The 13,625-nt window shown below is 39.3% G+C and overlaps 1 protein-coding gene and 1 long non-coding RNA gene across 2 annotated transcripts in view; both read left to right on the top strand.

Annotated features, from left to right (window-relative positions):
- The window catches only part of LOC143036444 (uncharacterized), an 85,262-nt gene extending 80,615 nt beyond the window's left edge, over positions 1-4,647 (top strand). Inside the window, exon 3 of the long non-coding RNA XR_012967354.1 lies at positions 1,983-4,647. This is a non-coding gene — a long non-coding RNA (uncharacterized LOC143036444). The remainder of the gene's footprint in view (positions 1-1,982) is intronic.
- Positions 4,648-4,827: 180 nt separating this feature from the next.
- Positions 4,828-7,270, top strand: Oct-TyrR (Octopamine-Tyramine receptor). Its single transcript, XM_076203804.1, has one exon. The coding sequence runs from the start codon at positions 4,828-4,830 to the stop codon at positions 6,040-6,042; it is 1,215 nt and encodes a 404-aa protein (XP_076059919.1). The 3' UTR covers positions 6,043-7,270.
- Positions 7,271-13,625: the final 6,355 nt, after the last annotated feature.

Below are 13,625 nucleotides of genomic sequence, written 5' to 3'. Positions count from 1 at the left end.
CCTGTGTCACAGATTAAGACAACATCAACCACCTAATGGACTGGGACCAGGCTGAATGATTCTATGGGAAATCGACAAGGAAAGAAGCAGGAATTATTCAGAATCCAAACACTGTAGAACAAAACAGAGGCATGGTCAATATTGCACTTCCTTTAATTAATTTAATTCCTGTACTTAGAAAGACTTTCAATGGCACTTCGTTCATTCCGAGAGGTACAAATTTCTTAGAAACTGTATTCTGTATCTGTATACTTGAAAAGGCTTCAACAAACAAAACGGTGTACATTTGATAAAGGCTCCGTCTTCAAATGGTGTCTAACTATTCTTTCGGCAATTGCCATTTGAAACCAATCTGTCCCCTCTTTTATCGTTTTGATATGTTTTCAGAGTGACGAGTTTTCTGTTACCAATATTCCCATGTCCTTTTATTCCATCGGTTTTCTAATTGCTTCATCATCCATTTCATAGTTCCGTGGCGGTCTTTTCTTATTTCTATCAATTTTCATTATTTTACATTTTTGTACTGAAATGATTTCCCCATCTTTGCCTTCATCTGTGTATCGTATCCAAACCTTCCCTCAACAACTTGTAACACTATTCTTCTTTAATGTTGTCGTAACACTGGCATCATCAGCAATGGTGTCAGTGTGAGCTCGACTGATGAATGTAGATCAAAAATGTTATTGGTGTTAACATCGAAGCCTTTGAGATTTCGCTAGTGCAGAGGTGTACTGATTACATCGGGAAGAATCGGCACTTTTTTGGGTGAATCGGCATCGGCGAGATTTTTTTTTTTTTTTTTTTTTTTTTTTTTGAGAATCGGCATCGTCATCGGCAAAATTTTGCCGATGCCGATTCTAAAAAATGCCGATTCTCGCCGATGCCGATACCGATTCACCAAAAAAGTGCCGATTCTTGCCGATGCCGATTAATCGGCACACCTTCACGACCGCCTTCGTGAATCTTTTCTTCGGGAGGTCCTTCATCCACTCCAAGGGGCTCTGACGGGTCCTGCATATTCCAATTTCCATGATAATCTCTTGTGATGGGCCTCATCGATAGTCCTCTTCAGATCAAAGTACATACCCTCCAGCTTTGAATCTCTATTGCACCACATCGGTCTCTACCGTGGAAAACTTCATCACGTCATCATTATCATCATTACTATTATCATCATCATCATCATCATCATCATCATCATCATCATCATCATCATCATCATCATCATCATCATCATCATCATCATCATCATCATCATCATCATCATCACTATCGTTTACATCATCACCATCATCACTATCATTATTATCATTATCATCATCCCTATCAGTATCATTATCATCACCACCATCTTCACTATCGTTATTATCATTATCGTCACACTCGTATGGTCATCACTGTTATTATCATTATAATCATCATCATCATCATTATTATTACTTTCATAATTATCTTTATCGTTATTTCTAGTACTATCATGTTTTAGATTTGATCATCATTTATTTTAGCATCTTAATTATTATTCTATTATTACTGGATTTATATATTTATTATTATATTACTGTCATAATCGCTACCATCATTATTTCATTATCGTTATCGTTAACATTGTAATTTATTTATCTTTTTTTCTGAAATATCCATACTGTAGTTCTATTTAAAAAATCTAACTCTTGATGATAGTGAATTTGTTATTAATGTTTCTATCTGTAACAAGCGTCAACGCTGTGATTTTTCTGATCCTTTATCATTCATTTAATCATTCGTTATCGGCATTATTCACAAATTGCTGCGAGCACGTCACACCCTGTTTGATGATTCTTTTTACATTATCTATGAAGTCTTCCTCTATTATTCGTTATTTTCATATCTTCATTGACAGTTTAAATTTTAAACCATTAACAAAATTAAGAAGATTTCTTTGAAGAAGCAGAAAATATGAAGCAATAAACTAGAAGTCTTTCCGTTCTTTTCTCTTTCAGAAGTCCCTGCCTCTTCATACACTTCAAGAGCATCTCTCCCGCCGGTAGAAGTGGATCTCGACAAACGCTCGTGTGCATTAAGAAACGAATGAGAAAAAAGAAAAAAAATGGAGTGCTCCTCCCCGGAAGCCTTCGTGTCCAACTTGAATTAAATTAATTTTCGATGTGTAACTTGAGCACAATGATGAATCTTAGGCGTTTCATTGATATGTGCACATTTACTTATGGTGACAAGTCATCTACACCATTTGGGTAAAAGACTGAATGTACTAGCAGGTCTCGCTCTTTCATACGTTGCCTTGTCTCAGGATTCCCCTTGACCCTTCGCTTCTTCTACACATCAACTAGTTATCTTATCTCTCTTTTTTCTCTACTCTCTCTGCTTGTCTGTTTGTCTATCTATTTCTTCATTTGTCTCCATCTGTTCATATATCCATCTATCTCTATCAGTCTACATGACTATCTATCTGTGATTGAGTGTTTACCCACCTGCTTATATTTCTGTGACCCCATTTATCTATTCATTTTTCTGTCGGTCCACCTGTGACTATTTTTTCATCTATAACTGTGTACCTGTTTACAAGTTTATAACTGCCTATCTCTCTATATCTCTACCAGTCTATTTGTGTCTGTGAACCTGTATGTGTATTTTTCTTTTTATATGCATTCCCTATGTGATTATATGAACATCCACTCACTTGTCAAACCGACTATTACATATAGATTTATCTGAGGGCTGTTATAGACTAAACACTTGTCGACACATATCATGCCTGCGCCCGTCTGTGCTTTCTCATCTGTGTACTCGGAGAAGGCTTCACTGACACTTCTCGACTGTTCCTGGACTAAGTGAGACTCGGCACATCCGTGCCCAGTGTTGTGTTCGTTTACTCCTCCGTCAAGAAACATACTTGTCCTCTTCGTTCCTCAAAAAACACCATAGAAAGCAGAGAAATAGAGTGAAATGATAAGTGTCGTGGCAAAATCACACCTCAAGCAAGAAACAAAAGGTGCGACTTTGGTTTCCATGTGGTCTCCTGGATATCATCATTACTACAGAAAATAATAATATTATGAGTAGTGATGGTGGTCGTGATAAGATAACGATAGTGATGTTTACGATTGGAATAATGATTTGTGGTTAAATATTAAATATATTAAGAAAGCAAACTGATTATACCATTCGAAACGCTTGTGAAAGTCTACTGCATAAATGAAGCTGAACACACATTTGTAAACGACTTCTGCGTATCATGATTTGCATCATCAACAGACAAATCGAAAACAATGTCAAATGAGGTGTGTAGTGCGTCATGTCTCTCATTCTTAAAAGTAAGCGGCTGACAAGAGTCAACAGTGGAAGGTTTATTCTTTGCCCTCACACATCGATATGATCATTCTCCTGACTGGAAAGATCGTCATTATCAAAAAAAGAGGACGAGGAAGGAGAAGGAGAAGACGAAGAAGAGCCTGTGGACTTAGAGAGAATGACAGCATCGATTAGTATGTAAAGAAAAATGGACGCGAGTTAGACTGGATTCAGAAATATCCAAATAATTTTTCGTGAATGTAGTGATCATTATCAGGGATTTAAGAGGACTATTGCGACTTCGAGTAAAATTAATGTATGTGTGACTCCTGTACAGGACTGTATCCCATCATCAAACCAAAATAGTCGATGAAACAAGCTCGCTAATCTTTGCTGGTGTATCTATTTCTTAGGAAATTTTATGAAAGACATTTGTTATTTTCTAGGATAGAAATTTACTTAGCTGACATATATATATTTTGACTCTGATATGTTGTGGTAGTTATGATGTATATTTTCGAAAGCTAGGAGAACTGTAACTGGAGATGAAAATTCTTGAAGATAAGTTCTATGAATTTGCACGTATATCCTTGTCTATTATATGCATATTCAGGTGCACAATTTAGTTTAAAATGAACTTGGCTGAGGTGTAATTGGAAACATGGTACATTCTGAAAAGTGAATAAAAAGACTTGTTACAGAAGAGGCAAAGAAATTCCGGACTTCTAAGACAGTGTCACATGTAACTATATCATCACTGAAATTTTGGTTGTGTATGCGTATTTCATACACATATTTACAAATATATTTCTCATTACCTACATGATGATGAAATAATAATATGAAGTGATAGCGTATAACAAATTTGAATTGATTTGGACATAGTATATGAGTACATAAGTGTGAATAGATAGGTATACATATTTGTATCTATATTGCTGCATATGTATTCTCACTATATATTCATAATCAGTCGAGTGCTATATTATACCAGAGACTACATCAAAGGTAAATACCAAAATGTCCTTTTCGTAGCTGCTGATTAACCTGAAATAATGCAGCCTGAAATGCTGGGGCATTCCACAAGAGTTCATGATCTGAATATACACTGTGTCACTTCAATCTTATGGGTGAAGTTGGATTTTTCGTGATTTTTCTGAGGACGCAACATAAACTAAGTACGTTTATGGTACTCCTTGGAGGTTACCCCTCTTCTGTATAGGTACATGTATAAGTCTAGCTACACTATGTGGCCGATACCACAAATCATATGAAGAACCATCCAATGATTTTTCAACGAGCTTAACATGAAAATTAGAGACGTTTTCGACTTGACTCTAAGAGTTCCTTGCACGAGGTTCCTCATTCCTTAAGCTTCAAATGGAATACGGTCTTCAACTTGGAAAAGAAATGGCGTCGTCCGATGTGGTGCAAAGCGAGAACGGAAGCGGTACCACGCTGATCGTAAGCGACATGAACATCACAGGTCTTCAGGATGGAGGCCTGACTGACGAAGACTATGACTCTCCGCTTCTGATGCCTCCTTGGGAGATCGCACTCACCGTTCTCGCCCTTTCGGGAGTCATCGCGCTGACCATTGTCGGTAACATTCTCGTCATTCTGTCTGTCTTTACCTACAAACCTCTTAGAATCGTGCAGAACTTCTTCATCGTGTCGCTGGCCGTCGCCGACCTGACTGTAGCCGTCTTCGTGCTCCCTTTCAACGTCGCCTACATCATCATCGGAAAGTGGGTCTTCGGTATACACTTGTGTGAAATGTGGCTGACTTTTGATATTCTCTGCTGTACGGCTTCCATACTCAACCTGTGTGCCATCGCGCTGGACCGTTACTGGGCCATCACGGACCCTCTCAACTATGCGCAGAAGAGAACTCTGAAGAGAGTCATGATCATGATAGCGAGCGTGTGGATAATCAGCGTCATCATCTGCCTCCCCCCTCTCTTCGGCTGGAACGACTGGCCAGAGGTCTTTACCGAAGAGACGCGGTGCATGCTGACGCAGCAAAAAGGATTCATCATCTACTCTTCCTCCGGGTCCTTCTACCTGCCCCTCGTCATCATGAGCATCGTCTACTTGAAGATCTTCCTGGCCACGAAGAGGAGATTGCGCGAACGAGCACAAGCCTCCAAGCTCAATCAAATCAACTCCAACAAGAGGATCGGCAAAGACGACGATTCCGTTATGAGCGAAAACGGTCAGAATGGCTACAACGACAGCTACAAGAGGAAGCTGGTCATGAAGAAGAGGAAGAAGAAAAGAGGCGGAGATGCCACCACGAGCATCATGAGCCTCGCTCCCCCACCAGGAGTGGAGGAGTCGGTCACCGAGCAAGATGTTTCGCCCACCAAAACCGAAGCCCCGCCCCTCTGCAGACAAGAATCCGACAAGGCAGAAGTCGTCGTCAAAATGATCCCGGGGGGCAGAAGCCAAATCCATCAGTTTATTGAGGAGAAACAAAAGATCTCCTTGTCGAAAGAGCGCCGGGCCGCTCGGACGCTCGGTATCATCATGGGGGTGTTCGTGGTGTGTTGGCTCCCGTTCTTCCTTATGTACGTAATCCTGCCCTTTTGTCCCGCGTGCCCAAAGCCCACTGATAAAGTCATCAATTTTATTACCTGGCTGGGTTACATCAACTCGGCCCTCAACCCCATGATATACACCATTTTTAACCTCGATTTCCGGAGAGCTTTTGCCAGGATTCTCAAGTGTTCCAACCTTGTGGCCGTTTAAGATTACTGTGACACATTTTCAAAAGTTGTGGAGAATCATGGATGATTTTCACCAAATAAAAAACGTGAAATGAGGCATCATCTCCCATGGGTGGCCCAGAATCTGTTTTTGAGTTATTCAGTTGTCATAACTGTACTACATGAATAAATCTAGTGTCCATATTGGGCGGAAAGTGTACTCACAGATGAACAAAACTGTCCACTGAAAAACAAGAGTTTAAAACTATAGCGTTCGAAAGGCGGTCAGATCAAGTCAGACTTAACCTTCCTTTGGGCAGGTGGTAGCTAGCAACTGAATAAAATCTTCTGGTAATAGCCACCTCATCTTCATAAAAAAAAAATAAAAAAAAAAGCTTGAGCAAGGGTTCGATGAAAAAGATATTCATTCCCATATCATATCTTTTCGTATCTTTGATTCCAAATGTACAATCAGGCGAGAACCAATAGACACCTACAGATTAAAAGTAAAATATTTCTGTATCAACAAACACAAACACAAAATAATTTTGTAATGTAATATGATAAATAACGTTTTGAGGACATCAGCAACAACAAAAATGTAAGAATGAAAAAACACATCCATAGTCTAATTCACGCATCCAAACTACACAAGGAAAGATACCCAACCTGTTGCGAGAATACATTAAAACTTTCAAATTGGATAGGAAGACTTTCAATACACCCAGTAGTCTCGAAAGACATAAAGATGTGTAAAATGCAGACTCACATAGACGAGCATGACACCCATACAAAAACAATATAGATTAGACAAGTGTAAAAATATGGAAAACTTTAAAGAATCAAATCACACACACACACACACACACACACACACACACACACACACACACACACACACACACACACACACACACACACACACACACACACACACACACACACTCGACTTGTGGCGCAGTGGTAGAGTTTCCGGCCGCCACTACGGTGGTCCGGGTTCGAATCCCGCCCAGGGCTGAAATAATTTTAGTATCGCTGCGCTCCGAGTCGTTGCCCCAACTTTCGTGGGCGAGGAGTTGGGTGTGTGTGTGCGTGTAAGGTCACAGCACTACTCATAGATCGGTCATACATGAGCTCTGGGCTCTCTTCCGGGAGGAAAATAGTTGTCGATCACGAACCCAACATCTGATCGAAGACCATGGTGAATCACACACACACACACACACACACACACACACACACACACACACACACACACACACACACACACACACACACACACACACACACACACACACACACACACACACACACACACACACACACACACACACACACGCACGCACGCACACACACACACACACATACACACACACACACAAACACACGCACACACACACACACACACACACACACACACACACACACACACACACACACACACACACAAACATACACACACACACACTTTCGGCAGCGGCGGTGTCGTCGTGGGACACCATTAAGCCTTGGATAATAGAAGGAAAATAAAGACACTCTGTGGTTCCAGTCATGATGAGGAACAACAAATACAATACTGGATTTAGTGGGAAAGGTCTTGATTTAAAGTGTAAACACGAGAGGGCCAAAGATTTGCAAATAAGAAAAAAGCGAATCACCGATTTCGATGAAAAAAGAACCCAATAGAGGTTTCAAGTTTGTGTGAATGAAAAAGAAAAGTTGTGAAGATGGTACAAATAACAAGTGGTTGGAATAAAAAGAAAAAAAAATGAATAAAGAATTTGCCCCCCAGGCATCAGTTAAGTATGGGTTGGACGTGAATGGCTTGGAGCTAAATGTTCTGATCAAGAATTCAAGATGAAAGTTTTAGAATGACTATGAGTAAAATGGCTGCATTTAATCCTGGAAAGGAAACCGAACTTTGCCAATTGAGAGAGGAAAACAAAAAAGCTGAGAGAGGATAAGGTTGATTTAGAATGAAAGCCAAAGGATAATGGTGCCAAGGCCAGGGGAAGAGAATGTCAAAAGAGTTAATGTAAGAAGAACAAAGGAGATGAAGGGAACTCACGAATAGAAAAGAAAAGAAAAACTAAAACGAGAAATTATAGGATAACAGAGGAAGGAAGAATGCGAAATGCGAAGGAAGGTGTTGGTGGTAATACTGAAAGTGCTTGTTAAGAATGCCAAGGCGTCAGGGTGGAAAGAAAGTCACATCGCAGCATCGAGGGCAGCAGGAGAGGAGTATGAAGGGATCAATATAAATCAATAATATCACTAATTGTGCGACGTGACTCCAATGTCCAAGATGGGTGAAATAGATTATCTTAGGTTGTGCATATTTACAAAAACAGAGGGGCTTAGCTACTGAAAACTAAGTTCAATAAAAAACAAAATAAAACACGATAGCTGATTAATAAAACAAGGAAACAAACAAAAGGATCAGTTTAAGAATATTTGCGTAAGTAGAGATACGACAGAGGGATGGAGAATAGAAATAAAAGAACTAGTGGATTAAGCCAGAGAATAGAACGACATAAGAACAGAACAAACGAAGCAGCCGTTTTTCTGGTTTTTGTTTTAGATCAGAATCTGACGAAATGGTTTTTAAGGGGAGAAAAAGAGATAGAAACAAGACTCGGAGAGAAATTTTAGAGTGTCATCTGCAGAAGTGAGGGGTTTAATGCCAGCCAAGTTAGAAAGCGAATGAACCAGATCCAGTCGAGACCAGCTTACCTAATAACGCTAATATCCATCTGGGAAGTTGTGAATGCAGACACTTGAGAAGAAAAAACAAACGAGACAGTGGAATGATAATAACAGCGAGGAGTGACATAATACTATACAGGTGAAAATAAGGCCAAGGCGATAAACCCGATGATAATTAATGACCAAAGGGACGACGCCCACAGAAGAATTCATGGCTGCTGGGGCAAGTGGGTCGAACCTGTCGAGAGTTGTTTGGAGAGTGGGAAGGAAGGGAGGAAGGGTGTCTGCATGGGAGCTTGCTCGAAGAGACCGTGAAGGGGACTGGCGCCGGCGTGTGAGTGCAGCAACGTGCCCCCTGGTGTGTACCCCTCCTCCCATTGATTGATTGATCGATTGAAAAGCTACAAGAAACTTCGAGGTAGCAAATGTTTCCCCCTAAAGGCGTTATCACACAAAGGGCTATTTTTCCTCCGACTGTTGGAGAAGATGTGGATCCCGCAGTTTTCGGGAAGGAATCTGATTATATGCTGGAGGAAAATTAATTTCTTTCGGCATATCAAATGACATTGGATGGAAATCGTCGAGAAAAGAAAATAGTTTGCGAAAAAAAAAATATTTATGGAGGTGTGGGGTACCGCCGATTAATCGGAGGTTGGAGGAGATTCGCCAAGTGTGATAACCCCTTCAGTCAAGTGGATAGGACGAAGGTGAATATTAGGAAATGTCATCGGAGATCAGTTGCCGGAATGTTGTCTGTCTGTCGTCACGAGGTCTGTTGGTTTTATGCTCCTTCTTAGAGGGTTTCATTAATCTTTGCGACAGACTTTGCATTACGTACCCAAGAAATTCGTCATTGCAAATTGCATCGTCTGTGTTGTAACTACATTAGCATTTGTGCACGACATTACTTTGTTCTAGCTTGTCATTTACTCCTGACATGTTTCCCGTTATGGGTGAAGACGATCTGGTAAAAATCCATAGGTTTGGAATATCATCTCAGGTGTAGTTAATTTAAATAGCACTAACAATAACATCAACATATACTACTGATGAATAGATCTGAAGACAGATGAGGACGTGGCTAAAGGAAGAGTCGGCGGAGATGTGTTGGAACACCACTATATTCCTTTGACGTTTCGACCAGTTGGGTCATCTTCAAGAATGCTTTTCTGAAGATCATTGGTCGAAACGTTAATGCTATAAAGTATTCCAGCGCAGATACTATTAAATTACAATGGTACCCGCTAACAAGATTGATGAGAAAGTTTCATGAATATGCAAAAATTGCAAATCTAAGAATGAAGAGGATGTTCTAAACATAGCAATGTCTATTCATGTGAACAAATTGCATAAACACGGCAAAGAAAACATGGGCTGGAAGTGAAGCGTTTATTCCTGACGTTTCGTCTATTGACTTTCTCAAAGGAATGACCATAGACAGGATAGGTAAGATGGAGGAGAGGGGGGAGGGGGGGGAGGGGTATGTGTGTAAAGAAGTAAAGGAGGAAATGGAAGGAAGTTAGAGTTACAATAGATGTGGGGCAGACCCACTTGCTACTTTGAACATTGTTTTTTTTTTTTTTTTTTTTTTTTATTTGTGAATTTTTGTGCTGTGAAGCTAGTGCCTAGTTATTCTTGTGATGTTTGGAGGCTGGTCCATCTTCCACAGGATCGGTGGTCTGTTCTTCTTCTTGAGCTGTTATGATTGTTTATGGCTGTTATTTTGTTAGTTTTTTGTTTTTTTTTCATTAAAAAATTTATACAACTATTCTTGCCTATTTATAGGTTTGATTTTTTGAGGGTATGTGTCCTTTTTTATCTTCCTTTTTTCAGTTGTTTGTGATAGTGGTGGTTGTCTTAATTCTACACATTGTATACATTTTTTTTTTCTTGTTCAATGAGTATGATTTTTTTTTCCCCCGTTGGGATGACGACTAGTGATTTTTTTTTTTTTTTTTTTTTTTTTTTTTTTTTTTTTTTTTTTTTTTTTTTTTTTTTTTTTTTTTTTTTTTTTTTTTTTTTTTTGGTATCTATACATTATAATGTTAGCGGAGGGTAGTGACTCCTAGGCTATACTCATTGATTTTTTTTTTTTTTTTAATGAGATCACGTGCGATTGGTTTCGCACGTGTTATCATTTTTTAAATAGCAATAATGATAATAATAATAATTATGATAATAATGTTAGTGATAAATAGAAGTTATAGTGTTAGTTAGGTTAGTATGGTTAGTAGAACAATGAAGGATAAGTGGTGTATTTATTGTGTTTTTAAAGTATGTATTTAGGTTCGGGTGGAGGGCCGTTGATGATTAGGGACACTCTAGGCCACCAGTTGTGATCGTGTCCGTCTTCTGTGTCTATGATTTCGCTGTTTTGTACTAGTTCTGGGTTTGTGATTGTAAGTCTGTTCCATGTTCTGTAAGCTAGTCTGTGGAGTCTTGTGTTAAGTGGTTCGAGTTTATGTTGTGTGTGTAGTTCTTCTACTGTGTTAAGGTATGGGGGTATGGAGTGTGTGGCGAATCGTAGAGTTTTGTTTTGTATTGACTATAGTTTTTGGAGTTGGCTTGGTTTTAATGTGATAGTTGTTATTGGTATGTATTCTAATTGAGGTCGTATGAGTACTTTGAACAGTCTTAATATTAGTTTGGTGTCTAGGTTTCTGAATCGTCTTAGTGTCTGTAATGTTTTTCTGCTTGTAGTTTCCTGTTGTTTGTGTGTGTTTGTAGACCTCTGTTTCCAAGTGTTAGTCCTAGTATTTTTATGTTTCTTTGTTTTTGTATATGCGTGTCTTCTATCCATATTTCTGCTGGTTTCTGTGTTGATATGTTTAGTAGTTGGAATTTTGTTGTGTTTGTTTGTATTTTCCATTGTTGTTCATATGTGTTTATTGTTTCTATTGTTCTGCTTGTTTTTAGTGCTAACATGTTTTTGCCTTTTTTGCTCGGGTATGTGATTATCTGTGTCAGGTCATCTGCAAATTGTACGTGTGTGACTCCGTGTGTTGGGTTGGGGGTGTCGTGTGTGTAGAGTTTGAATAGTGTTGGTGAAAGGATGCTTCCTTGGGGGACTCCACTGTATATGTTGAAGGGTCATCCTGTATAATGGTCTTAAAGACTATAAACTAACCGAGCAAGTGGGTCTGCCCCATATCTATCATAACTCTTACTTCCTTCCATTTCACTCTTTCCTTCCACTAAACCCCCAAATCCCACCTCCCACCCTCTCCCCCATCTTATCTATCCTGCCCTCTAACTATGCTCATTACCTTTGAGAAAGTCAATAGACGAAACGCCAGGAATAAACTCTTCACTTCCGGTCCATGTTTCCTTTGCCGTGTTTATGCAACATAGCAATATCCTATCAGAACCACAGAACCATCGCCAATCACAAAGGAAACATGCCAGGAGTCAGGAGTTATGGACAAACTAAAGCAAAGTGATGTTGTGTGCAGATGTTCAAGCATGTACAACACAAACAGTGCGCTTTGAAATGGCGAGTATACTGAACACACAACCCAAAGTTTGTCACCAAGGCCATAAGCAGAATGGAATAATAGAGTCAACATGTCCTAAGCCGGTTTAAACAAGAATAAAAAAGTTAGCAAATAACTGCAATGAAAACATTTCAAAGTGTTTGGAAACAGAAATATTTAGAGATCGCTTGCCAGCAAATGAAAACCACTAAAATATATGGGACCTTAGAATTATCCATACTCCTGGAGCGCCGAGAAGTAATAGCATGCCTCTCCTGGGCGTAGAAGTTCCCTCTCCCAGTGTTGTAGATCGTGTACTATTTATATAATCATTGCCTTGAGAGGTACAAACTTGTATTGTACCTCTACCTGATAATGTCCACAGTTACAGGCGAAACTTTGTAGCAAGTAATGTGATTGTATATTGTACTCTAATATGGAATCCTTTGTTAACGTTCCTATGTTTTTTCTTTTTCCCATAGAAAATAACTAGACTGTCATAAATTGTGAAAAAGAATCTTAATGACAGCCTGAGGGAATTTAAGACAGAAGAGGGACTATAAAGAAAGATAACAATAGGTCTACAAAGACAGATAATGAGTGATTGAATTGAATTAATAGATAATAATAATATGGATAAGTAAACCGATAGATATCTAGATAAAAATATAAATAGATAAACAGATGGATAAATAGTTAATAGATATAAAAACTAAAAATAAAAGAAAATGGAAAAGGGAAATATGTAAATACAAGAGTGAGTGGACCTGTTGCCTCAAGTTTCTGTTTTATGAGACGCGGGGCTCCCAGACATCCCGCCACGGCCGTTGGCTTTGCCCATAAATCTCTCAGAGAGGAAACCGTTTCGCAGCCGCTACTGCATCAGTGTTGGTCATCCCAAGACAACTTGTCCCGTATCCTCTTTTTTTCTTTCGTCATCATGGGCATAGGTCCGCTTTCTGGCTGATTATATTATTTGACATTGTGTGTGTGTGTGTGTGTGTGTGTGTGTGTGTGTGTGTGTGTGTGTGTGTGTGTGTGTGTGTGTGTGTGTGTGTGTGTGTGTGTGTGTGTGTGTGTGTGTGTGTGTGTATGTGTGTGTGTGTGTGAGTGTGTGCGTGTGTCTGTATATCTGTGCGTCTGTGTGTGTATGTCAAATATAAGTCCCAGTATCTATTAATTTGTCTATTTATTTGCGTATCTATCTACTTATTTATTTGTTTATTTACTTGTTTATTTTGTTTCATTTTTCACTTATTGACAGATTTTGCCAGTTCATTAAAACAACAGGATGGTTCACGTACACATAGTTGTCTGGGTCCAGCAATGTAAATAAAAAAATGTTTGGGGATGGCTCGTCTCAAGCTTTTTGAGTTATGCATCCTTTTAAGAACCACCTTATAGTCGTGAGGGTCCGCTATTCTTCTTCGGTTGTCTGCATATGAGA

Source organism: Oratosquilla oratoria, chromosome 20 (genome assembly GCF_046742065.1).
Source record: "Oratosquilla oratoria isolate Oo_2021 chromosome 20, ASM4674206v1, whole genome shotgun sequence".
NCBI lineage: Eukaryota > Metazoa > Arthropoda > Malacostraca > Stomatopoda > Squillidae > Oratosquilla > Oratosquilla oratoria.
This window is presented reverse-complemented; position numbering and strand designations above follow the sequence as displayed.